Source organism: Epinephelus fuscoguttatus, linkage group LG1, assembly GCF_011397635.1.
Source record: "Epinephelus fuscoguttatus linkage group LG1, E.fuscoguttatus.final_Chr_v1".
NCBI lineage: Eukaryota > Metazoa > Chordata > Actinopteri > Perciformes > Serranidae > Epinephelus > Epinephelus fuscoguttatus.
This window is the reverse complement of record NC_064752.1, coordinates 25,787,873-25,805,361: the sequence shown is the minus strand read 5'-3', so window position 1 is coordinate 25,805,361 and position 17,489 is coordinate 25,787,873. Positions and strand designations below refer to the sequence as shown.

General features: G+C 40.0%; 1 protein-coding gene across 2 annotated transcripts in view; it reads left to right on the top strand.

Moving 5' to 3' along the window:
* The first annotated feature begins 1,849 nt into the window (after positions 1-1,849).
* The window catches only part of LOC125894190 (sodium- and chloride-dependent GABA transporter 2-like), a 35,419-nt gene continuing 19,779 nt past the window's right edge, over positions 1,850-17,489 (top strand). Inside the window, exon 1 of one of the 2 annotated variants that reach the window (XM_049585442.1) lies at positions 1,850-2,006. In XM_049585442.1, coding sequence (XP_049441399.1) covers positions 1,939-2,006 — 68 coding nt within the window. In that variant the 5' untranslated portion in view covers positions 1,850-1,938. Of the gene's footprint in view, positions 2,007-7,439; positions 7,659-17,489 lie in introns of those variants that run through there. The other variant, XM_049585451.1, reaches the window with a different exon arrangement.

The window sequence follows — 17,489 nt, the reverse complement described above, 5'->3', positions numbered from 1 at the left end:
ATTTTGTCATTTCCCACAGTGTGTGTTTTCAGTTCAGGAGGAGTTTACATGCAGTAGTGGATGGACCAGAAGTCTCAGACCCTGTTTATTCTTGGTATTAATTAACATGCATCATGGGTGAGCCGATCAGAGGAGGACAGTGCTAAATACAAGTATAAACAACCACCAAGTCGTATTGCGGTCTGATCACTCAAACCACTTACCAAGGTGTGCTGGGATGTATTTGACCACATGTCTTTTGTAGTGTAAACACTAATGCATCCTGACAAGGACTACATCATTAGTGCAGGACGTGGTGGTTGTTTTGGTGCCAGCAAGCTAATGCTGTATAACTTACCCATTTTATGTCAAGTTGGACGCAGTGTTGCGTGACCATCCATCATTTTACCGAATGGAAGGAGATTGTGTTGAATTCTGCTGACAGCAATATCTCTAGCTGCACTGACAAAACCAATGTGACTAACAAGCATGCTAAAGAGCAGCTAGCAAAAGTTTGAATGCAATAACATTGCACAGGGCGGTATAGTCATCTGAAACACAAGTTGTCAGCTGGAGATGCATGATAGACACAGGTGTGAACAGTGATGTGTCACAACTGTCCACCGGATTACCTAAACTGCATTTTAATACCACGTCTAATCACAGGATGTTGTTTTCTAGCAATCTGCCTTTAAACAGTCTGTAAATGAGCCTTTAGAGTCATTCACTTGTGAGCAGATCACCCAAGATGCATGTTTATACCAGGTGTAAGTAGGCTCAGAGGGAATGAGAAGCAGGTGGTTGATTGGGTGATGTAGCAGAGGAGGTGGGATGGGAGGGCCAGGCAGGGCAGATGAGAGAAGTGGGAACAGGTGTGTAGATGGGTGTAGCAGTCAGGTGCTTGGGAAAGGAGGGAAAGTTTGAGGGTAACTGGTGGAGGGTTGGAAAATGGCAATGCCTTGGTAAAAGTTTATGATGAAGTGGGAATGTGGACTATGAGGGGAACAGAGAGGCAGAACATGTAAGGTTAAAAGAGGAGATGGGATATGAACCACAGTCTATGGTGTCAACGTCAGACAACTGAGGCCCAACCATCCATCCAAACCTCTGGCTCAAAAGAGAAAAAGCTTTTGTGTCTGAATAATAAAATGATTATTTATTATCAAACAAGAGGTCAGGAAAACATCTACCTGTTGTTCTTCTCTGTTTTACTTGTTTACTGTCACTCCTGTGTCTCATTTCAACCTGGAAAATAAACACTGATAAATAAATACTGGCACAAGCATGAAAAATAATTACAAATCCAAATGCTATACATTTTGATATTCAGTGTATATACGACCAGCTTCTGAATGCCACATTGTTTCTATGTTCATACTACATGCAGTTGTCTAACTCAGTGTCATTACCTAGACCGTCTTGACTGATATTACAGTTAACATGTACATACTGTACTAAAGGCTGTGTGTAATCTTGCTTAGGACCAAAATGATCAACCATCCTTTATTATAATGGTTAAACAGGAAGTGATGGTCTGTTTAGCTGTATAAAAAATGTGTGCAGCATTTTATTCTCTTTTCAGGCCACATAAGTTAGTCACCTCCTGTCATGTTTGGGATTAAAGATGTTCTCTTAAAATGATTATTAGAAAGAAGGTTAATATAAAAATAACACCACGTAAGCCTGAAGTTACTGTTTAAAGATTAAGTATGTGCAACTTGGTTTGATGAAGAAGTAAGACTTGTATTGTTAACTCAGGTGACAGCTGTGTTTCTTTGAACTCGAGTACCCCCATACAGCCTCACTTTGACAGAGGTTTCCAAAGATAATTCATTAACAACAAGTACAATGATTTGTCCAGCATCTTGTTCCTACTACGCCCTGCACACTTGTTACAAGCGCCAAAGTCAGAGATACGCAGACAGACATTAGCAGTGGACTGAAGAGAAGTATCCTGATATGGAAAAACCTGAAACAATGTCAGGATCCCCACATGGATATCAGTCTGTTTTGGGAGATGAAAAATGGTGAGTATACATCTGATTCCTCATTAAGCAACTTTACTCTTTTGGTTAAATCTCACATTTTTGGTTGCCTGCGCAGCACCAAACAGCCGACAAACACTATTAGATATTAGCTGGCAAACATAATGGAGCATTTAGCAGCTAAAGAGCTGCTAATTTCCCTCAGTGGAGAGAAATTATCTGACTTGGTTGGCAAGAGACCAAAGGTGAGATTAAAGAGAATATATATTTAATACTGGTCTTGAATATAGCTCCAAATGATAATCGTAGCCTGTTCATAAATGACAAAGTTTGACAAATACTACATTTTCAGGGTCTTTATTTCCTGACTGAACTCATTGAGAACAGCATTAATTATCAAGGTGTTGAGAATTTGAATTTGGATGTCAGGCAACAAAACAATTACTGTTCACCATTAGTAATAGTGTGCTGTGGTCTGATGAGTCCACATTTCAAATGAATTTTGGGAATCGTGGTCATTGTGTCCTCCAGGCCAAAGAGGAAATGGACCATCCTGATTTTTATGTCCCTGCTTAATCCAGACATGCAGTGCCAAAACACATTCTGCATGTGTTAAAACGTTGCATGTGTCAAAAGCCCCTTTTCCACTGCAGAAACTCTTCTCATTTACCCAGGCTTTAGAAAATCCTCAGAGTGTTTCCACCGAAATTACCCGGGGAAAAAACTTCCCCGGGTAAAAAAACCCCTAAACTTTCCCTGAAGAAGTACCTAGTAGGGGGGTGGGACTTTGCATATTACCTGGAATTCTTGAGGGGTGGGCTGTGTGCCGAAGAAAACTGATTGGGGGAACACAAACTTGGAGCGTTCCGCACTTCCTGGCACGGGCAGCCGCTACAAACTTTATTTAATTTCTGCAAGCTTCACTTTGTTTGTGTTTTGATTAAGGATGGGTGCCGACACCCGGTACTAAATCATCCCCGGGGCTACATTATCAAAGACCGTAGTATTGATAAGCGTTCATGGTATTGGTTCTTTTGTGCCGGCGCTGAACTCCTCCACATACACACACACACCCACACACACACACACACAGCTATACGACACGGTAAACGATGAGCAGCCGAGCGGCCCTGGTGGAAACAAAGTGAAGATAACTCGAAAATGACTCGAGTTGTCGGCAGCTACACTCATTACTGTAAGTGACATTAACCTTAGTGAGTAAGAAGCAAATACTTTATTAATACATGTGTTCAGCAGCATGAACATGTAAACATGTAGACACTGATATTCAATATGCTCCATCCACAGTCTCTCATCCACCGACACTAACGTTATGTCTTACACAAGGACAGCACACTAGTTCAGCTGATAGTGAATTGTAATAAGCTCAAATGACAGCTAACTTAGTTTGACACTTATCTTAAAATACTTTTACACTTAGCTGCTGGCTGAGACAAACAGCCCCTTCTCTCTACACCAGCATGTAACCAGCCAAGCTGGTGGAGCCACATACAGGGCACACGCAGAATCATCTACGTCTTCACGCTAATTTGAATAAATTTGCACAGTTGCACAAACTTTGAGGTGTGGTGGAAACGCAAACCACACAGATTGCAAGGAATTCTTTTAGCCAGGTAAATAAATTCCTGGAAAATTCCTGAAAATGCTGGTGGAAAAGGGGCTATAGTAAAAGAGTGCAGGTACTAAACTGACCTGCCTGCAGTCCAGACCTGTCGCCCACTGAAAATGTGTGACGCATTATGAAGCACAAAATGCAGCAATGGAGGCCTTGGACTGTTAAGCAACTGAAGTCCTATATCAAACAAGAATGGGGAAAAAATAAAAAATAAAACAAAAAAATCACTGTTAAACTTGAACAGATAGTGTCTTCAGTTCCCAAACGCTTACTGAGTGTTGTTAAAAGGAAAGGTGATGTATCACAGTGATAAACATGCTGCTGTGAGAATAAGTGTGTATTTACAAAAACAAAGTTTGAGTTTGAATATTAGATATCACTAACAACAAAGATAATATCTCTATACAAATCTCTATATGCATTCTGTTTTTATTTATGTTTTACACTGCATCCCAACTTTTTTGAAATTGCTGGAATTTTGGGGTTGCAGATGTGGGACCTCAGGGTGCCTGTGTGTGACAGAGACTGACGCAGAGGGAGGGAGATAGGGGATCGTCTAGGGTCACCAGCTGTGTCTTTGTGACAGTAAAAATTGTTTTGTGGCTTTGAGAAATTGTTTATCTACTCTGGTATTAACTTTAAGATCATGCAGTTTCAGATTTCTTCTTCAAATATTTTTCCAGTTCACTGGAATTATGTGTACTTACAATTGTTCTGTATCTGCAAAGTAAAACTAAATTACAGCATAATAAAGGAATAAGTTGCTGCTGGCCTCTTCCTTTGAATCTGGTTAAACAGCATCATCGCTGGCATTATTTTTCATTTAAAGCCGCTATGTGTTGGATTTGAACATTGCCTGACTCTCAGTGGTAGTAAAAATAATGTCTCTGCAGAAAAAAATTTGAGGCTCTAGTCCTCCTCTATTCTCCTATGAGGAAAAAAACCATGTTACTCAAACGATGCCATCACAAAAGATGTTGCTGTAATGTTACCATAATAGGACACCTTGAACTACAAATGGTCATTTATTGATCCATGTTAACTTTTGTCTGGACCACAGCTCAGAGGGGGCAGCCCTATAAATATGACAGTTTGACCTCCTGAGTGAGTGATTAAGTTACACCATTGGTTGGTCAAGTGTTGAAGTTTCACTGTTGGTCTCGTTAGGAGGCTTTTACCACCCAATTTGGATGCTCTACGCCCATTAAATGGCTGTTACCTGTGTTTTTTTGTCTCATAGATATGGGTTAGAAGGGGCCTGCCAGACCTGATATTAGGACTGTGTTCGTAAATCCAATCTGATTTGAGTTCTTATTGTAATGAGAGCACTGTTGTTTGAAGTAACTGAATGTTCTATTTCTATGTGAATTAAAAAACCATTAAGGTAATCACAAAATCACTTTGCTTGGTGCTCTACTGCTCCATCTCCCCAGACAGACTGCCCAGAGTACGCTGTGCTGCTCTGAGAGTGTGGTGATCTCAGAAACCAAATGGTACATTACAACAGCACTCCAAATTTATGAGTGGTGCAGTATGAGCCAGTTTGAGTGTGCTCCGGCACTTGGAGTAGGTTTAAAGACCACTATCTGCCCATTGACTTGTCGTTTGCGTATCCAACAGTCTGAGACAGTCACAGTTTCGTCAGATTTCACTTTCCAAGTAGCAAGCTGGTGTGTAGGAGTGATAAAAGAGAGGATGGAGAGAGGAAGGAAGGAAGGAATCATGTGATCAGCTGACTCCCTTCCATCAAGCAGCTGCTCCATCAGTTGATTGGGCTGTTTGAGATCAGCTGATGTTGCTGGGATGTGAGCTGAGCTTGACATCATGTCCCGCCTGAACTAACGCTATGCTCAATTTTTACAAAAAATCTTTGAGTTAAATTATGAATGGTCACCAGGAGAGGATGAAGGAGGGAGAGAAGCCTGGATACTTCACTGCAAACCTCCAGGTGTGCTCATATGACATCAGTCAATGTCACAACTGTCTGATTAAGCTGTTAGTCATACATGCCATCACAGTGACTGTCAACAGACTCATTTCACTAATTGCACAATAAACTGGGTAAAAGGTTAGTTCAGGCCGGCCACAGGGTCAAGCTCAGCTCACATCCCAGCTACATCACCCGATCTCAAACAGCCTGACCAGCTGACAAATCAGCTGGTTGATGGAAGAGAGTCGGCTGATGGATCGCATGATTCCTTTCTATACAACCAATCGGCAAATCTCATTCAGGGCACGCTTTTTAAAGTCCTGACAATGGTGTAAAAACCCGGGTAGTCTTTGCTGCTGCTCTCCCTGCCTTAGGCTTTCTATGTACGCACATGGAAGGGCAGAGAGGTTTGCTCTCTCTGCCTCAGGCTTTTCATATAAGCACATGGAAGGCCAGAGAGGTCTTAGAACAGAGCCATACCAACACGTATCATTCTGTAAATACAAGTAAAGTTTTCCATGACTAAAGTGATACTGACTGAAATGGAAACATACAGTTAACAGCCAGCCCGCTGTAACGTGTAGACCTCTGGCCCCCAGGAAGTGCACCAGACTTTGAAGCAATTTTTGTAGTCACCAAACAGTGGAATTACATCCATCACGTGATGACCTGTTACCCAAAAAGACTTCCCCATAGACTAAAATGGTGAAAGAAATTTCATCCATTAGCACAGGAAGTAGCTGGCTCAGCTAAAAGTCTCCAGTGCATCTGCTCTATGGGCCATGCAGTCGGAAGCAGTGCCAATCATCTGGGGAAATTTATACAAGTCAGTTGAACTTTTTGGCTTCGTGGACCACTGAGCAACTTTCATATGAATGAACAGGCCTACACAAAGGGTGTGTTTGGAAATACTAGCGTACTTTTGCACAAACTGGACCATTTGTAAATACGGAGTACTGCTGGAATGTACTATTTGGTTATTAAAAACACCACACTCTCTGAGCAGCAGAGCATACTCTAGGCACTGTGGGAATGTTTAATTTATTTAATGGGTCATTAATTCATGTAAAAATAGAACGCTCTGTTTCTTTAAATAACAGCGCTCTCAAAGTAGCAAGCTAGTGTGCAGGAATATTTATGTTTGCTCCTTGACAGTTCACTCCCAGTCCAGGAGCCAAACTATTTGTGTTGGTGGGGACAAATAATAAATTATTAAATAAACAAACAAACTATAATCTGTTGTTGTTTTTCACTGTTAACCAATAAATGAACTGTAGTATAAAACCAATATTAAACTCACGGTCTTGCTGTTGCTTTGTGAAAATGTATACTTGTTGAGTCAACCTTAAAAAAAAAATGTTATCAACAAGTACTGTTTTTTCAGTATTGTTGAACTAGCTGACACACCCTAAAAAATTTTAAACGGAAAGTAACTTGTACTTTTACTGGAGTCATTTTTTATGGGAGTAATTAAACTTTTACATAGGTAAAGATTTCCAGGACTCTACCCACCACAGGCTGATTGGCAATAAAGACAAAGCAGAATGGGGCTGATGGGAATAGTGTCAGTTTTGCAAAGTGCTGGACACTTTTTCTTTAAAAAAGATCTTGATCTATGCTCTTGGTGAAATGTGAAGTAATCACTAAAAGTCTGGATTCATTCATCACTCAAAACTCTGAAGAGTCAACCTGCTCCTTTCTATCTGGGAGGAGCGTTGAGCATACTGATGACCTACATTACCACTCACAAAGCCATGCGGCAAGTTTGCTACTGTGCAAATCCCCTCCTCTTTACATTGAAACCATGTGGTCTCCCTGGACAGTCTCCGCCTTCAGTTGGTCATTCAGAAACACATCGCACTCCCGCCCCCTTCTCCCTTGCTCTGTCCCTGTTGCTCTTTCTCTCTCTCTCTCATTGTCACACAAACACAGCTCTCTCAAAACTACCCATGGGCTCACTCATGGTCAGAGCTGGGAAGAGCACTTGTCCTGGAGAGACCGGGAGATCTAGACTTGTATTTCCCCCAAAAGGCACCCGATGAACTCCACCTAGAGCTAAATGGAAGCATAACACTGAACCACAGAGCCACAGAACCACAGACTACAGACGTGAAGCGACCTTTCTCAGGTACTCTTTACCATTTCCCTCAGGGTAACAGGCAGCTTTTTTCCCCTGCTTTTATTATTTCTAGGTAGCATACACTGTGACTGTGCACTATCTGGTTTAATTTCTTGAACAGGAAACAAATGGTATCCTTGCGGCTCAGAGACAGCTGGGCTTTTGTGGTTGCACTTCTGCTTGGCGCCTGTAGCTGTATTATGTAGGCCAAAGGTTACTGGCTACGCTGCAGTGAGAGCAGCTATTTCCCTTGTTTAGTGTGTTTAGTGTGACACCTCAGGCTGCTCTGTGATCCTTGCTATTGGTAGCTCGTATTGTTTGAAACAAATACACTTGTCTTGTGCAAATATTTGAACAGATTGCCTAACAACGAACTCTTTAAAAAGTTGCTTTGTCAAAATTATACTGATATTAGATAACCAAATGTTTTTTGGTTTTGTTGTTTGTTTTAGAATTTACAACTTGCATTGCTTCCATTTTACAGCATCCCAAGTCCTAAAAGCAAAACAGCTGAACAACCACAAAATTATATATTTTTCCAGACATATGTGGTCTGATGGTCAGATAATCAAAAGACAAACAAAATTATTTACCACTGTGACCACAACTCCCTGTTGGTGTTGTAGTGGGATAAAAAAAGAAACTTACTCAGCAGAGGTGACCAACAACTATTCCCTACACTGCCAAGGTTTGGTCACATGCAGAGCAAAAATATCACCTGAGATATTTTTGAAAAACCACCGTATGTTGTTGACAGCACCTGCTCTCAGCACCTGGGTTGATTTTTGCTTCTTCCTCATGTATTTACCCATCACGTGAACTCAGCTCCTAACTTTCCACTACGCTCCTGAAGTTTTTGGTTTTTTTTTTATGATGATCATTAGTCAGTCGGATAGCTGATAGCTACAGTATGCCTAGTGCAAAGAATTTTTTCCTGTAGTGTCTCCCAGAAATAACATTCCTGTGCAACTAATTTGAGATAGTCTATCTGCTCCACCAGCCTCAGCCAGACAAAATATATATACATATATTTCCACAGTTTTTTTTAAGGTGAAACATAATACTGGAGTGCTGTGCCCAGTGATAGTCAATGGTACGCTACTTTTTAGCCAGGCATTGCTGTAGGGATTGCAGTATACCACTTTGGTCAAGACTGAAATATCTCTGACCTGTTGGACTGCCATGAAATGCTGTTGAGGAATCCACGTCCCCCAGTGGATGAACCCTGCTGACCTTGGTGACCCCCTGACTTTTCATCTTGTGCTACAAGCATGTTAACATTTTAATTTTCGACATAATACTCTGCCCACAATTCAGTGCAAATTATCCGCTTTATGTTGGAGGTGCAAACAAACAGGCTGCCGCTTTTTAAAATTACCGAGATGTATTGTTTACTCTGAAATATTGCTATTTCCTTTGGTGCCAGTGCATAACTGTAGTGAAGTGGTGTAGTGCAGGACCTGCAATAATCATTAAAATGAAGACGAGAGCTCCAAATATTTATTTGATTCCTGAGCTGTGAAAAAGAGCCTGAGAAGGGCATTCAGGGTGAACAGTTGTGCTAGAAATCAAGTGGAAAATAAAACCCATTCATTTATTAGAAGATTACCAATTTTCTCACCAGAAGTCACCTGCTAAATGAGCCCCTTTTAGGGCAAACTATAATTGTGAGGAAAAATATGATTATAAACTGCATATCATATCCACATCAAAGCGTTAGATTTTGCAGTTTGCACCTCCACCACTGGCGTTAACCCTGTGATTGCTCCTCCAACAACATGGCAGCTTGGTTGCCGTCCCAAAATGCCCATATGCGTGTCTGAATGAACAGGGAAAACAAACAGGTGCGGGAGCACCTTACTGTCCAAGCAAAAGATCAATTGCATATAATAAGGACAGTAAATTATTGTTGTTACGGTGTCATGCTCAGTGGCATAAGGGCGTTACCACGGGCTCCAGCGCACACTATTGTGACAGGCCCTACTGCATGCTAGTTACTAGTTATAAGACACACACACACACACACACACACACACACCACTGGCAACTGTTTAAAAAAATGCCAAAGGAATTTAATTCAGGGATCTTTGCTACTTTTTCCTCCTGTTCATTTCTCTCTTGTCCTTACCACCGCCTTTATCTTTAAAAGGCATGACTGCTCACTGGACTAGATGTGCTCAGCTTGTCAGTCTTGAAAGATTTTGGACCTAAACTAGCTACCACATCGTATCATATTGCATAGTATCGTATTGTATTGTATCGTATTGTATTGTATTGTATTGTATTGTGTCGTCACATGATCAATTAGAAAGCTGACGTTAGGAAACATTAACATCATCAATATACATGTTACCCAACAATAATCGTCGCACACCTGAAATTATTGATTTAGCTTGTAGCCTATAGCGAATGGCACCATTTTTAATTCAATGTGAGACTTTTTTTTATAAACACAGTTGTATACTATAAACACAGGTGTAGTTCCAAGGTGGCAGTCATGCCCGTCATGCCTCTTTTGCTTCCAGAATTTATAATCAGACACTAGGTTGCCATGATACCACCTTTATTTGCTGCTCTATAAAAACACATTGGCAGTGTGATGAAAGATCTTCATTGCGGCCCTCTGTGTAAAACAGCGACTTCTTAGCTAGCTGTTGCAGCATGGTAGTTTGAAGTGAGCATAGATGAAATAACATTTTAACTCTTTAATCTTATACAAGTTACTTAACCAATATAGAGTCTTGCTCCAAAAAATTACTTTCATACCTAAAAGTCAGTATGGGTGTAAAATCTGCACAGTTCTTCACACAGCTATAGCATTTCACATGCAGGGTCAGGAGGGATGGGGTGGTCATAAAAGAAATGTTTTACATGACTCTAAGGTCATCCTCTTGGTGAACATGGTGCTGTTATGATGTGCCCAGTAACTCAGTGGGAAGCCCCCCTCATGTACAAAGGCAGTGTCCTTGCCACAGCGGCCATGGGCTCAACTCCAGCTTGTGGCTCTTTGCTGCATATTGTCCCCTCACTCTCTCCCTTTCACACTTCAAACTGTCCTGTCACTAAAAGCAAAAAAAATCTTGGTGCTGTTACAACCATTCCTTTGTTACCACCTTTCCCAGTCTCCCCTACAGACACCCAGGCGGACTCTCAGTCAAGATTTGCATGCCTCTGATAAGTGTGATAAGAGATTTGTCCAACCACTAATTGCCTACTTATGATCCTCGCTGCACGTAAAACCCTGCACCTTGCTGCTCTGAATACAAAATACAAAGCAGTCACTCTAGTTCACGACAGCTCTTCTCTAATGCAGCTCTTGGTCGTGTTGCTGGAAAATATTTAGGATGCAATTATAGTTGCTTTCTTTAAATAATTCAGGGCTGAATGAACAAACAAACTGAACTGAGTCCTATAGACTGACTTAAGACAAAGCACCATCTGTAATTTTTGTTACAGCTGGATTAGACGTTTAGCTGCAATTAGTTTTTAAGTAGTTGAAGTGTTGTTTAGGTTTGTCTGTGAACAATGAAACTGACTGTTTATGTTCGTGTGTTCTTGCACCGCATTTCTGGTTTAATGAGGTTTTGACGTTTTAATAGTAATTATATTTTTGAAAAAGAAAAAAAATTAATGAATAAGAACCATTGTGAGTCAGTATGCTCTTCTTGTGTTTAGCAGTACTGTTCCAGCAGTTGTCTTCCAGCACAATGACACCATTTATAGGATATGAACTGAATAGATGGTAAACATGACAGTTATATACTGTGGCTCAGTTAAATCTTAGAGCAGTGGTGCCGTCTTTTCCCTGCGTTCAATCCAAGCGGCAACCTTTGGGGCTGAAAAATGAAGCCAATGCAGAACTGCCAAAAATTGCAGTTCTTCTAATGGCCACTTGGGGCTGGCTCCAGAAGCCAGTTGATCCCTGTAGACAGCAATTAGTTTGAGCAGCTTGCCTTGCACACATACAACAACATACAGTAACATGTAGACACGTAAAGAGATGAGTATTAAACAAAAATCTATAGTAAAAAACAATGCCAAAGAGTTCAGTGGAGTAAAGGAATCTGTAAATGATAAAAAAAAAAAGTAAATAGACTGATTATCAAAAAAGAGATTAAAAAACAATAAAAAAATATATTTACAGAGAATTTAAAAGGGGAATTGCAGAGGGAATAAAAGATTTTGAATACCAGTTAGTTTTACAAGCAGTTAAAGTGGGACGACGCCCTGATGGCAACAGAAAAAATATGCCTGCAAGAACATGTCCTGGAGAAGCTGAAATAGTTGTGGCTTATCTAGAGGATTTGTTGATTGAAACCAGTCAAGTCCCATTGTGTCACTCCTGTGATCTCAGAGCAGATATTAACTATGCTATGTAGTTTCTGTCTTTCAGTGTGAGGCTGTGAAACCAGTAGATAAGTGATGGAAATGGCAGAGGATGACGGGACTGACGGAAACGGAATCTAGTTTATAGTGTTTTTTTAACGTTGACACCCTGGTACAAAAAAACGCTTTTGGTCACTATAGTTAATTTCCCCCTTCATGAAAAAAAAAAAGGGGGAATTTTTATATAACTTACCCGTTTACATTTTTATTAAGGGTGATGTCACATTAGTTACATCCGTTATTTTATACAGTAGTGGATCAGCTTCAGAACAAGGGAAGGAATTTCTCTAATATGAAGAAACAGCAGGAACCAGTGTGCTGGGACACAAATCTTTACGGGGTCACTGGGTTGAAATCCCACTGAAATGTGTTTGAGAAAGACGCTGAGTTGCTGCAGCCTCTGTAGCACTGGTCTCACCTCAATATGTCATTTTCAGAGAGACACCACACTGTTAAGGCCGGGCTTTGATTGAAACAAACTAATTGTACAACGTGTTGTGTAACGATGTCTGAAGGCAACAGTGTTTATAGCTGTCTCAAACAATCACTCTCAACAGTGTGAAACAGAGAGGGTTGAAACATGACCATTGGTCAAATATGGGGGAGAGAAGTTGAGAGGGAAGTCCAGACCCTGCTTACTTCCACACAGGAACAGATTGTGTGATGTGAGTGTGAAAGTCATATTATTTGTTATAGAAAATTGTCAGGTGCAGCCACCCCTAATTTCGATGTTAGAAAGGTGTGGGATGAGGAGATGTTTGACGCTGTTAAACCATCCAGTTAACACTTTTAGAAAACTATAATGACACCTGTAAATTCCCTAAAAAGCATACCTCCACCTCATGCAACCTGTCTAAACAGATGTTTTGCTGGTGCCTGGCAGATCTTGTTGCAAAAGATAAGTTGTGTCTATGAAAATCTCTTAGCAAAAGCTCTTTAGCAATGCTTCCTTGGAAAACATCTGCTCCCAGAGATAATTCATACGAGAAGGCAAACAGACCTCCCATTTATTTGAATTTACAGTGATCTGCTCAAGCAACTGCCAAACTTTATCTTCCCTCTGGCTGGATGATGCTGAACCGTATCCTGAAGTTACATTGATGTGGGAGACAGCTTTTACTCAGCAGTTTACATTTGGGTAGCAAATTTAGGGCTCATTGTTTGCTCAAGGACGATGACATGTGACCGACCCTCTCTGTCACCTGTATGCCCTGAGAAGTATGTAAGTGTATAAGTGTGTACCCTAGAAAAGGTAGTATGGCTTAATGTGTGGGTTTGTAGACTTGTATATATTTTCTTTATCACACAGCCTTTTACTGTTCAAAAAACTCTGATAAATAAACTCAATAAACTCCTATATGGGGTTGTCCACGGGCTCCATAATGGCCTCATGCCAGTTCCACCCCTGATTAGTTTTGGGCCCCACATAGATTATGCTAGGGCCACCTGAGGACGAAGTGGGTGTGGGCCCAAAATGGGCATCTTATCAGGGGTCTACTTGGGTAAATCCACCCATGTGGTCAGTTGGCATAGGGCCAATGAGGAACCTGTGGACAGTCCCATATACATTAGGGCCCATTTTTTCGTCCATTTATGACCCATATGGGCCCCACATACAAATGTTGGATGGGATATATTATTCATTTATGCATACATTAACTAACTGACATGCTTATCCACAGTAGCAGTCTCTGCCGCCTTTAATCAATTAATGCAGCGCCAATTTAAGTTTAACAAGTTTAACAGTTTCAGTAACTGTTGCAGAGTGGATGTCTGCTGCTGATAAAAAAAAAAGATGACATATGCATCTTGAAGTAAACACACAAACCACACTTTTCATCTCTGCTCTTAAAGGCTCATCTTTCTTTTGTTGTAAGATTATAAATGCAGGACTTTTACTGAGTATTTTTACTTTTGTATTTCTACTTTTACTTTAATAAAAGATACGAGTACTTCTTCCACCATCATGGGCATTTTCAACAGATCGAGAGCGAAGTACTTAAAGGTACAGTCTGTAGGATTCAGTGACATCTAGTGGTGAGGTTGCAGGACTGAAACTTCTCCAATGTGCCAAGCATTTAGGAGTGAACTACGGTGGCCAATGTGAACGTGAAAACATGAATGGCACTATTTAGAGCAAGTGTTTGGTTTGTCTGTTCTGGGCTACTGTAGAAACAACATGGTTGTACTCCATGGAAGAGGACCTGCTCCTTATGTAGACAAAAGCGTCTCATTTTTAGGAAATGAAAACACAACGATTCTCAGTTTCAGGTGAAAATAAACTAATGAAAACATAGTTACTGTATCATAATTATAAATCCTACACACTGGACCTGTAAGACGAGTTAAGGTTAAAGAGTTGGCACCTGCTGGAAAATTAGGTCTTTGCAGAGGCAAAAAGTAATACTTTGATGTAAGATATAGAAAAATGATAACAGTCTAATAGGATAAAGTCTAAATTAGAAAAAACATTTACTAAATTTGGGGTTAGGTTTTAAATAAACAAGAAAACTTATTTTGAATCTTAAGACCTACCTGTCACTGTAAACTGTTGAAATCAACAGCAAACAAACTTCAGCTGAGGTTGACATTAGCTTCAGCTATTGGCTAAGTGACAACTTTAGCTTCATGACAACCTTTCAACTCTACAGACAGTGAGTGTTTTGTAATCTCCAGAATTCAGATCTCTTTAAATTTCCAAATTACTGTGCCTGTTTCTTGTGGTGCGGTGTTTGCTTGCAGTAATGTTGGGTTTTATTTTTTTATTTTTTGCATATCAGACATGCTTGTTTCTTAAAATGATGGCGAACCATTAACCAAACTTATCACTAAGTTTATTAAAGAAAAAAATAATATAATTAAACTGCTATATTGAAATTATTACATTTAAATTAAACTATGCTTAGACCAGACTGTTTTCACAGCAGATTGTCATCCTGCCTTGAGGGTTCCCATGGTCATGAAGAACCTGGAAAAGTCATGGAATTAGTAAAAATCGTTGAAAGTTCTGGAAAAATCACAGAATTATGTTGTGTGTAATGAAATTGTTACAGTAATCTTCCATAGATAACCTTTCATGTAATGAAACATAACGGCAAATTTATTTTCTGTAGCTGTCAACGTAACATAATATCCTCCTGAGACCCTGTGTCCTCGTATGAGGAGATCACATTTTGGGTATACTTGACCTTATACTTCATTCTACATAATTCAGGCCTGTTTTCCTCGTTTGTGGCCACTTTTTTTGTCTCATCTAGTGGTAGTAAGAGCACAATACTCTAATTAATGTAAAAACAAGATGGCGGCCATCTCTGCCAAGTCAGTCTGCAGCCGATCCTGACACAAATGTGGGCCGGGTCCACAACCTGATCACATTTTATGATTACAAGTTGTTTATTTATTATTATTATTAATTTGTAGTTTGATATGGCAACACATTTTTACCAATTTTAGCAACAGTAACAAGTTAAGACACTGTTAATTTGGAAGTACTTGTGTGAAGACATTGGGAACTTATCAACAGCTTGTTGAAGGACATTGGGACTTTATTGTCATCTTGTTTAGTTGTGCTTACTTTAGATTTTTCTACTTATCAGGTCCTACTGATCCCAAATAGCTAGAGGAAACTGAATTGCATACTAAACAAAAGTTTGGGTCTCAGGAAGATATGCATTGATTTGTGACGTTTTGTTTACCATCCCATACATTTCTTTATTTTCTCCTTGCGTTCTGTCTCTTCATGTATGGCAGCTAGCTGAAGTTAGGTTTCAATAGAGTTTGAATTTAATATGTTTGAAAAATGCCGGACAAGTGGAGCAAGAAAAAAAAATGTTATTATGGATCATAGATTGATTGAGCTTTATCAATCATAGTAAGATCTATCTCTGCACTAATTGGCACAGCTTATATATCAAAGATATACTAAGGCATCACCCAGGCAGTTACATCTGTAAATATTAGTTCATTGTACATATATCATGTTGATGTATATGTCAGCTGATCAGTAGCAAGAAAGAACGGCACAGAAAGCACCAGCACGCCACAATTGAGCTTTACAGTACAGAGTTTGTCCACCAGAGAGCGCCAACAAGATGCACTGAGGAACTGAGGTATTTTGGTCACACCTGGAAAAAGATAGAGAAATCTCAGGGATCCATATCAAGTGTGTGTGTCTGTGTTTTGTGTCATGTGTTTGCTATCTTAAATACTAAAAAATGAAATATTAATGTTAGTATCAGTCTCAAAAATACTGATCAAGCTAAAGTTGCCACTGTAATGCCACCACTCAAACATGTTGTGCACAAGCCTTAAACACCATCGTCGTCTTATTCTTCGCCTTTTCTTGTTATCTCTATTCTAGGTCTTCTGGCTCTCAGAAGCTGCACATACTAAACACATAATTGTACACCTCTAGTGCTGATAACACATCCTCTGCTGATTTTCATAATTATCCTCTCACCAAATGATCCCCAAAACACTTCAGTAAAATTGTTTTGAACATCTCTGTGTCTGAAGCTTTTAATCAGTTATGTAGTAGCACACATATTTTCCACTCTATTTGCTCCACTCCCACATCAAATCCAAGGCAGCGACACAAAAGCAACATTGATGGAGGAATTACCCTCATGCCCAGCAGCACTGACCCTACATTGACCTAATACAACAAGACTGCAGGCATTGTGCGTTTTATGAACATTAATAAACAGTGATTAAATCATGTCAGTAATACGCCTGTGGTTACAGATTATGTTATTTGCTTGGCACTGAAAGTGACTTATAAATACTGTGAATGTGCTCTTTAGTGATCATTTTCTACTGGAAAATAAGATATACAACTAACAAAATAACAACAACTAACTAAAATTATAATGCAATAACACCATATTTTGAACTAGAATTACAGTCTTGAAGTTATATGCCTCTATGAACCAGTCCCATCACAGTCTGCCCAGACTCATGTGTAGCCATGACAGCTGAAATGTATACAGTCAGCACAGTTTCAAGACAGACACCTGAAATTCAGTCATAATTAGAAGATGAATTCTTATTAGTTATGGCCAAAAACAGGCCAGGTTATGGTCAGGTCACAGTGATCTTTGACCACCAAATTCTAATCGATCCATCGTTGAGTCCAAGTGAACGTTTGTGCCAAATTTGAAGAAATACCCTCAAGGTGTTTTTGAGATATTGTGTTCATGAGAATGGGACGTATTTATGGACGGACAGAAAGACAGGTGGATGGATGGACAGCTTGAAAACATAATGCCTCCATCCACAGCTATCACCGGCGGAAAGGAGTAAAAAATGTAGTTAACCATATCCATGTTGGTAAAGATTCTCAGTCATCCAAGTCATGGTCATCCTAAGTGCTACACCATGGACTTCAAACCCAGTAACACTGAGGCGGAAGCTTGTCCCCCCTAAGGACAAAACACCTGAGCAGAGTAATGTAGT